Source organism: Miscanthus floridulus, chromosome 14, assembly GCF_019320115.1.
Source record: "Miscanthus floridulus cultivar M001 chromosome 14, ASM1932011v1, whole genome shotgun sequence".
NCBI classification, from domain to species: domain Eukaryota; kingdom Viridiplantae; phylum Streptophyta; class Magnoliopsida; order Poales; family Poaceae; genus Miscanthus; species Miscanthus floridulus.
Window position 1 is genome coordinate 38249352 of NC_089593.1, and position 10306 is coordinate 38259657.

Consider the following 10306-nt stretch of genomic DNA (forward strand, 5'->3'; position numbering starts at 1 on the left):
GTGGACTAAAGCTACGAAGGAGTGACCGGACGTTGAAACCGTGTTCATCTAGCGTCCGGTCAAATGGCGTTCCTGCGTCTGGTCAAGCGAAGAAGATCTAAGGATCGACCGAACTCTGGCTGCGTCTGGTCAATGGTGATTGGACGCGTCTGGTCGTGACTTGGGAGGTTTTGGACCTCTCTGTTGTCGACCGGACTCCGGGTGGCAGCATCCGGTCGTTGCCACCAGAGCGTCCGGTCAGTTGATGTCGTGCGGATTCTAAACTCTATTCCTTTCCATATCTGTCATGTGTAGGGGCCACAATATAACGCGCCGCCGTTTGACCTAAGTCCATCGTGCCTCCGTAGCCGCCGCGCCCTCTCCACGGCGCCCACCACGCATTGCTCGCACCGCCGTCGACCAACCGTCCTACACCACCGTGCTGCACCACCAAGCCCTCGCCGACCATGCTCGCGCCACTGCTCCACACGACCGCGCTGCTCCCACACTGCCATGCCCTAGCAACGCCGTGCTCACGCATCAGCTAGCGCCACCTGCCCTAGCCGCCGCGCCGCGCCTTGCTCCCTACCACCGTGCCGACATCACCAGCGCCACGCACCCGAGCCCTAGCACCTCCATTGCCGAGTCCAGCCCCGCATTGCCTTGTCGAACCCTAACCTGCCGTTGTCGATTCCGGTGGTGCCCCACGACTCTTTCCTCTACTGATTCATCATCGGGTCGTTTGATTTCGTCAGGTAGCAAGCCCTTGATTCAAATTTCGTACCTATTGCTTGCTTCTTAGGGTTTCGTATATCTAGATGTATATTGAAATTATTCATATATCCGATCTATTCTATCGTGCAGCGAGTCGATGTTTCTGAGGTCACTTTGGTAGTTGTGAGTCAACTCGGGGCCAATCTCGCGAGTACGGATCGAGGCCAAGCCTCAAAAGTGACAGTTGGCAGTTGATTCTTGTTAGTGACAGTTGTTCTTTCTAGCTCCATCAATGGCACGTGTGAAGAATGCCGGAGGTGGTCCAGGTGATGAGGATCCAAAGCCTCCACCTCGCTTGCCTACTGAGGTGAAAGGCAAGGGGACAAAGAAGACTACATCCAAGAAGCAAAAGTTTGTAGATGCTGATACAGCGAGAGCAGCAGCAGTAGCAGCCGCTGTAGAGCGTGCAGAGAGAGGAGGTGCTCGAAGTGGTGTTGTCATTGCAGTTCAACTTTCACCAGCATAGAGGGCAGCCATTGAGTAGGTTGAGCGTCATCATGGTAGTCCAGCTAGGACTGTCATGCTTGAGGGACGATGTGTTGTTTTGGAGGAGACTCAGCCTTAGGGGGAGCCACAGCAACAGTCACAGCCACCAGTGTAGTCAGAGGGTGCTGAGTAGACTCAGGAGGGAGAGTAGACAGAGGAGACAGAGCAGGCATCTCAGCCACAGCTTCGCCGCTCTAGTTGTACGCGTACCCAGGTGACACTGAGGCTAGAGACATAGAGGAGGGGTTCTCGTCTGCCTCCTAGACCATAGGGTCCGCCTCCAGTGACTCACCTGGACTTGAGGGCCGCCATGGCCAAGCAGGTGCAACAGCTCAAATTTGTTCAGTTCGAGGACTGGTTCCTGCCGAGGAGGGACGAGCGTGCTTTAGAGGGTTTCTATACACCACTACAGGAGGACTTCTATAATGCTTATTTGAACAGTGGTGTGACTTTTAGATCTCAGAGAGTATGCTCTATTGAGGCCATTATAGTAGCAGCTAGAGAGCAGATCCACCCTCACCTCTCTTACTTGCTAGGGCTGATAGACTTACTTGGACGGACAGGCAGATATGTTCCATCTTGGATCCGTGAGTTCTATGCTACACTTTGGATTGACCCATGGCACAGATTCATTCACTTTGCTTTCAGAGGCCATGACTACAGGCTGATGAGCTTCAGGGTCAAAGAGATACTCAGGCTTCATGAGTCACCCATTTGCCTACATGAGGTTTGTTATGGTCATACAAAGCCTCCTAGACGCCCTCATGGTGGTCTCGTGCCTCCCACAGATCTCATCTGACCTTGCTTCACAGAGCCATTCGGCGAGGGGTCGAGTAGGACACCCAAGGATCTTACTCCTACAGCTAGACTACTTGATGCTATCATGAGGAGGACCCTGCTACTGAGGATGGGATATCCTAAGGGATTGACTCGCATACAGTTGTGGCTACTGAACTCCCTGATCCAACAGACTATATTTGATGTATGAGATGTCATTCTTTCTGAGATGGATGATACACTTGTAGAGGGATTCAGAGGACATAGACAGCTACCGTATGCTCACTAGATCACATTTCTGATTCATAGGGCAGTCATAGTGAGACCTCCTAAGATGTTGGCAGAGTATTTTGGTGCTACTACAAAGTTTCCAGCATATAACATGACTTAGATGCTCCGTCATAGTGCAGCCAACCACGTCGTCGCCTAGAGGTGCTAGAGTCTGCAGCCTAGTAGGATGAGACTATCAGGGGCATTGCAGTGATAGAGGAGGAACAGCTAGATGCACAATAGGAGGGTATGGTTGAGAGTGATCCCAATGATAGTTCAGATGATGACTACTAGGATATCCCTCAGATGCCTCCACGACGACATGACAGTGAGGCCAGTGGCTCTAGCTCAGCTCCACTGGCATCGCAGACAGACCCTTCTCTTATGGCTATACTTGAGCGGATGAGGCAAGATCAGGCTCACCAGGCCCAAGAGACAGCAGCTGCTCTAGCATAGGTTCAGGCTAGATAGGACGAGTTCTAGCGACAGCAGTAGGCCATCCAGTAGCAGCAGTAGGCCATGCAGCAGCAGCAGCTCCTTATTCAGCAACAATTACTTAGGTTTATGCAGCATGTTGTTACTACTATTGGAGCTCCACCGCCACAGCTTACACCTCAGCTCAACCAGCCTGCCACCACTTCACAAACTCTAGTTGTACATCCTAGTGGGCTTCAGAGTCAGGGATAGCCAGCTCCACATTTTGCTTCATCGACAGAGCAAGTGTCCTAGTGGTTTGCCTTACCTTTGACAACCTAGGGTCTTTCCTTCACACCGACTCAGACCTCGTCGATGCTTGTAACAGATACCCCAATTTCAGGAGCCTTGGTGCTACCTTCAGTGAGTTGACAGGGCAGCTGACACCGTTAGATCTACATGTCCCTAGTCCTTCCACAGTTGCTCCTATTACTTGGACTACAAAGACGCTCTCTTCATCTATTGCATCATCAGAGCCGTCTGCTGCAGTGATACCTATAGAGTCATAGGCCGCACCAGTCCTAGATCCGATCCAGACTGCTTTAGCTTCACTTCCAGCGACAGAGGGTCATACAGCTCAGAGCTCTGGATCAGAGGATGATGCTACACAGTTCTAGATCGCTCACCGCACTTCAGCGCCTGACTCATCTGCTCCAGCCCTACCGACCGACCCTTAGGTTTTGGTGCTTGACGCCAAAGGGGGAGAGGGATCGAGTATGATAGACTTAGGGGGAGTGATATATCTAGGGGGAGCTTATCTATTATATTTGGCTTTTTATGTGTGATACATTATTACACATTCATGTTTACTTTCATGCATTGAATTACATATGTGTGATCGTGATACTTATGTGATAGTGATATTTATGTGATATGTGACATGTGTGCTCTCTACTTTGATCTTTATATATGTCATGTCACTTGGTTATGCTCATTTGCTTTTCTTCCGTGTTTTACTCCGATGCAAGTGAGCTTTATTTCTTGTACTCATGCTTATTTCATATCTATTGAGTACATCATATTGGCTTGGGTCATATAAGCTTGCCTAACTCTTTTGTTCTTATTGTCAAAGCTTATATGAACCAAGCATGTTAAAACCTCATCTCTTTTACATACTCGAGGTTGTATTTTCATCAATCACCAAAAAGGGGGAGATTGAAAGCATCTAGGCCCCTAGTTGGGTTTCGGTGATTAATGACAATACGAGATTACTGTGACTACCATGTGTTTTGTAGATACAATTAAGTTAGGTCATGGTAATGGCAATTGATTGGGCAATCATGGTTGTCATGCCCCTACGATGGAAATCGTTTTGGTTTTCAAAGGATGGATGACAAGGTTAAGGATGGACTAGTTCTAAGTGTCGTTTGGTGTTGAAGAGACATTTAGAGTAGTTTAGGACATTGTTTTTCCTTTGGTCATACTATTAAGGGGGTATGGACTAGTAGATTGACCTAGGTGAGTCTAGTGGGTTAGGTGTGGTGCACATTTGTTAAATCTAGCACTAGGCAGCTCCAAAGTAGCCCTTAGATCAATTGGAGCAAACTTCATTAACACATATGATTGCGAGTTTGAAGTGAATGGAGGGTCAAATGTTGACCGAACGCTGGCGCAGAGTCCGGTCAATTCATTTGATCAAGGAGAAGTCGTCTGGTTGCGACCGGACGCTGAGTGAAATGTGATCGAACGCTGGGTGCTAGAGTCTGATCAACTCCAGTAAGGTTCCAGAGACGGAGAATCCTGATCAGACGCGTCCGGTTAGTGTTGACCGGATGTTGGTCAGGTTCCGGCTACTAACCGGACGCTGAGCAGCAAAGTGACCAGACGTTGGGTGCTAGAGTCCGGTCAACATCTGTAAGGTTCTAGAGAGAAGTTTTTGTGACCGGACACGTCCGATCAGTGCTGACCAGACACAGGTCAGAGTCCAGTCACAACTTAACGGCTCAGTGGCTGAGAGAACTGACCGGAGCATCCGGTCAACTTGATCGGAGCATCCGGTCACCCCGTAGAGGCACATAGCGGTTCGTTTTGAATGAGGGGGTATAAATACTTCCTATATTCACTCAAGGGAGTACTCTTGCCCATTTCAACAGCTGAGAAACACCCTTGAGAGTGCCAAGGAGAGCAAGAGCCTAGCGAGGTGATTGAGATTTAAGAATCCAAGATTAAGGCCTCATTAGCAAAAAGAGAGTAGCAAGTGTGCATCCACCCTTCTCATTAGGCTTGTTGTGGTCAAGTGAGAGTTCTTGCTTGTTACTCTTGGTGATTGGCATCACCTAGACGGCTTTGTGGTGATTGGGAGTTTGGTGATCATCCGGTGGAGCTTGTGAATGACCCAACTCTAGTTGTGAGCGGTTGTGGGTGATTCACCGCAACAGAGTGTCGAAGAATCAACCTATAGAGAGCACTTGATCCTTGCGCGGATCAAGGGGGAGCAACACCCTTGCGTGGGTGCTCCAACGAGGACTAGTAGTGGGGAGTAGCAACTCTCCGATACCTCGCCAAAACATTGCCACGTTCCTTCTCCTCTCTTTACTTTGAGCATTTACTTTTGAGCAATTCAATTCTTGTCTTTACATACTTAGAATTGCCATGCTAGAGTAGGATTGGAACTTAGAGTGCTAAACTTTTGTGCGATAGATCATTAGAATCACATTATAGGCACAAGGGGTGAAGTGGGCTAAGTATAGGGTTTAATTATTGCAAAGAATTTTAGAATTAGCCCAATTTACCCCCCCTCTTGGGCATCTTGATCCTTTCAAGTGTTTTCCTCTCACAACATTTTAGCATAAGCCAAAATTTAGCATCAACAAACAAGGTGATGATCATTTGTTGTAAGATAGTATAACGGTTATTTTATCAATTTCTCAGATTGAGAGTTAGATGTTCCTTTTGCCCTTGTATTCATCCTCTTTTTCTCACTTTTCTCTTGCCACTACCGCTCGAGCTATTTCACAATGTTGCTATGGGTTCCAGTTGCTTCAGCGTGCAGACGTGGCCTCTACTGCTGCTCTAGCGTTTGGCTGACACCAGTTGTTGTCGTCGTCCTCTACGAACACTGATTTTCAGAACACAAACCGTTTGAATAAGGCCAGAGGTCATGGCGTAACTTGAGGTACCATGCTGGCACTTGAAGAGGGAACTAGCCATGTGGAGATGACGTGGTAGGCTTGGTCACGCCATTGCAATTGACATGAGCAAGCCTATATAGCCACATGTGCATGTCTTCTTTCTTCTCACTTCATTCCCTTTCTCCTCCAACAACCAAACCTAACTCATCGGGCGTGGCATCCACCAGCCGGCCACATGTGTGTAGATCTCCATCAAAAAGACCTAAATTGAGGGGAATTTGCTCCAAGAAGGTACCTCCTTCAAATCCTTCACTCCTTATCTTGAGTTCCCATGTGTTGATTTGGTTACATGGTTTTGTTGTAGAATTACTATTATGTTTGGAATGGTTTGGATCGGGATTAATTGGAGGTATCATATCTCTTAATTGATTTATGATTTTGTATAGTTAAGATTCAAAATTTGTTGCATGCAAGGATAGTTTGATTTATTTGTGTGCTATACATATATATATATACATATATATATATATACATATATATATATATTAGTAAAGATTGCTATCAATAAATTGGTGGGTGCTTAATTTTTATAGTATTTGACTCTAAAAATTGGTTTGATAAGCATATCTACATATTGTCCTCCGTTGATCCAAAACGGGCACTAGAGTTCTCCGTTAATGTCGCCGGAGCTCAACATCATAGTGTCTCAACAGAGACGATATTTTTGTGCGCGCCAGGTTTAACACTCACTGGAGTTGTTCAGTGACCACAGGAGAGCACAACACTAGAACTTAGCACTAGTAATGGCTACCTCTGATAGGTTGTTAGTGACCATTGAGCGAGCTCTGATAGTGGACTCCGGTGACTCACCAGAGCTCTCCAATGCTCTCAAAAAATCTATTGGAGGTTGGTGACAACTAGTTTCTTGAGTGGGGATATAAATAAAGTGTGTGGCCAAACATTTTACAACTCTTGGAACCCCTAACTGATATCCACACACACTAGAGCTCAAGTTAAGCTTCCACTCTCATTTGCTTGCTAGTGATTGCATCTTTAGATATAAATTAGTGTGATCTTAATGCATTTACTTTTAGATATTGTATCGAGTGGCTACATAGTTTGCTTGTTAGTCTTGATGCTTGCCTCCACCTAGACGGCTTGGTGCAACAGGACTCCGTTGAAGCACTCAAATTAAAAATTGTGAGATGCTCTGGAGGTGATTTGTCAGAGTCTCTTATGCTCATCCTCGTTGGAGTTAGCAAAGAGCAACTTTAGGGAACATTAGTGTTGAGAGTGTCTTTTGACCGAGCCGGCTTAGAGACCAAGCCCTCAAGTGGAGGAGGCAACCTTGCGGGGTTGAGTCTTGGTAGAGAAGTGATGATCCTAGGACTCGCCTCAATGTGGATATAGGTGACCAGCAAGTCACCGAACCACAAGGATATATCTTTTGCCATCCCTTGGGTTGTATCACATTTGATCACTCTATTCTTGTGCTTTACATTGTGTTCTTAAAATTCATAAAGTAGTGATATTAGGACTTGTCATCCTAGGGAGCAAACGAAGATAGTCTGTTCAATTCTAGTACCTTAATTTTGTTCATAGTCTTGATACTAAAATTGTGTAGGTTGCTCTCACCATAGTCTTGCAAAAACAAATCTAGGCATAGTTTTATTAGGACTCCTTTCAAGAAATTTTAATTAGGCTATTCACCCCTCTAGCCATCCAAAGACCCTTACAACTCAATTAAGTGTCAAACTAAAACAATAATAACATAAAATATAACATATTTTAAAAAAATATAGAATAGTATGGATCAACAAAAAGATAAACAATTTATTAGAACTAGACATCAAATAACTATCTCCTTGATTTGCCTTTCGCGAGAGCAGAGAAACACAATGCAGGATGTAAAAACCATCTACCACCATGATAGACTACATATTAGATTTAGCTTGGGCATTTTAGACTTTTACGGATGCTTGAAACAAAGCATAAAACATAATATATACTTAGGGTACTTATATTAGCATGGCCCCTTGGATTTCGAGGCCCTAATTAGTCACACAGCCTGCACAGGCCTAGGGACACTCTTGCCCAAGAGGGCCATCTTCACATCAAGAGCCAAACTTCATACCAGACATATATTATGTATTGATTTGCATTGTGACATTGCCCATGCGTGATTGTTCTAGGTATATCGGGGGCTCATGTAACGTAGAGACATTTGAGGAGCAGGGGAATGAACAAAGGGTGGTTGATGATCGAGATGGTGACAAAGAGGAGAGCGAAGAAAGGGGTGATGATGACATCATGATCGAGATGGTGACAAAGAGGAAAACAAAGAAAAGGATGATGATGACGTCCATGAGTTTTAGTGGCATGGAAGTGATAGGGTGGCAGAGGCTAGTGAAAGTTGTGAACAAGTGATCGAGGCTAGTAAAAGATGATACTTATTCTCTGAAAATCCAATATTAATGAGAGTACAATATTGTGTTCTATAAATTGAATCTTAAATTTTCCAGATATGCAATATCTATGGAATGGTAAATGAAAAATAGACACACAACTAACTTCTACACAATAGGGACAGAACATAAACTGGATAGATCCACATCCTCCAATACAATTAAATTAAATACATCATTTAATCAATATATTATAGGGAATAGATACCATACCTTACATGAGCAATTTCTATCGATGTCACGTGGATTTGTAGTGACTCAAAGCACTAGTTCCTGATATTTTAGTTCGGGACATACTTTTTTATATTTTAATATTTTTATGACCTCCTCGCCCACATAAACATATAGTTGCTGAGAAGGACAGGGCGCGTTGACGGAAGCATATTGCATAGCAGGAGAGGGGCTGCACTGCCAAATGCCAAGGGCAGGCTATGGGGCTACGTCGAAAGCAAGGAAGAGGAACTCTGCCTATTTCGTGCTTTACTAAAAATAATAATTGCTAAGTACTTTAGTTGTATTATTTATTTTTACTGATTTTCATTGTAAATGCAGAATGAAAAAAGAGATACAGAGAAGGGGGGGAAGACTCTACATTTGGTGCTATACTCAGAGAAAAAAAAACCGAAGTGGTGGCTTTACAAGTTTAATCGTACTATTAAGTTTGGTTGATGATCCAACCAGCTCAATCAAGCTGGGTCTTGAAAAGGCCATTGCAGATTTTTTTTCTATTCAAAGAACATGTATTAGAATACGTATGGTCTAGAATATGATAAGTCTAGATTGAAGAGCCCCATTATGTGAAGAGTCATGTAATCATGTGAAGAGTCATGTAATCTCTATTTAAACTGTTGCTCAATGAATGGATAGTGCTAAGCCAATTACTATCATGGTATCAGCCTGATTACCGATCCTGACTGCTCTCCTACCTCGTGTCCCTCCTCCCTCCTTCCTCCTCCATGGTAGATGACGACGCCCAGGCTGCAGCCATCGTCGCTGCTCTCCCTCCTCCCAACCCCGGCCCGAGCTTGGCTTCGGCTCTCGCCACGATCAATGTCAAAACTCATATCCCCTTCGCCCTCGAACTCAATCCACCCAATTATTCTACTTGGCGTGAATTATTCCTCACTCTCGCCGGAAAATTTGGTGTGCTATCTCACATCGATGGCACCCAGCACCCGAAGCTCCTGATGCTACATGGTTGGCGATTGATTGCTCAATCCACTCTCTCATCTACTCGTCGTCGTCCCCCCGCGTGAAGCGCCTCATCATGGAGAGCGGCGCCTCTGCCCACACCATATGGACCAAGGCGGCCAATCTCTTCCTCGACAACAAAGCATCTCGTGCCATGACTCTTGAAGCCAAGTTCTGCTCTTTGTCCCAGGGCGATTTGCTGGTACTTGAATATGCACAGCGGCTCAAAGACCTCGCTGATGGGCTCGCTGATTTGGATCAACCGGTCAGCGATCCTACCCTATTGCTCGCCCTCCTCCGCGGCATCAACAAGCCCCTCCGTGGCATGGCCTCCATATTGAAGATGAAGACTCCTCTGCCCTCGTTCCTTGAGGCCTAGTCGCTCCTTACTCTAGAGGAGTCCGAGCTCCCGGCATCCACCTCGGCTACCGCCTTCACTGCATCCAGCGGTGTCCCCGTGACTCCTCGTGCTTCTACGTCAGCACCTACTGCTGCCTTCACTGCACCACCTACGCCAACGGCATCTCGTCCCCCGTCTCGCCCTTGGGGGCCCGGCAAGGGGAAGGGCAGGGGCAACAACAACAGCTGGCGTGCTCCTCGTCCATGGGCCAACCCCCGTGGAGTGGCTCCTTCCAAATGTGGCCTATGCCTAGCCAAGGAATCATGGGCGCTCGCCCCAGCTCTAGGATGTTTCAACACCAACTCCGTCCTCCACCGGCACAGGCACATGTTGCTGCTGCTACCCAGCCGAGCTACCCCTATGGTGTCTACAATTATGTCGCCTACGACACTCCTTCAGCTGTTGCTCCTGTTGATCTA

At 46.3% G+C, this 10306-nt stretch overlaps 1 protein-coding gene across 1 annotated transcript; it reads left to right on the top strand.

Annotated features, from left to right (window-relative positions):
• The first annotated feature begins 1549 nt into the window (after nt 1-1549).
• LOC136503368 (uncharacterized) lies at nt 1550-9866 on the top strand. The gene is made up of 2 exons (XM_066498464.1): nt 1550-1682; nt 9469-9866. Exons 1-2 carry the CDS (start codon nt 1550-1552, stop codon nt 9864-9866), a joined length of 531 nt encoding a protein of 176 aa, XP_066354561.1.
• The last annotated feature ends 440 nt before the right edge of the window (nt 9867-10306 follow it).

Excerpts from the sequence above, each read along its gene's own strand:
- LOC136503368 (XM_066498464.1), top strand. The coding sequence starts at position 1,550 with ATGGCCAAGCAGGTGCAACAGCTCAAATTTGTTCAGTTCGAGGACTGG. Across the intron at positions 1,683-9,468 it reads TAATGCTTATTTGAACAGTG|CACCCGAAGCTCCTGATGCT; the intron begins GTGTGACTTTTA and ends GATGGCACCCAG.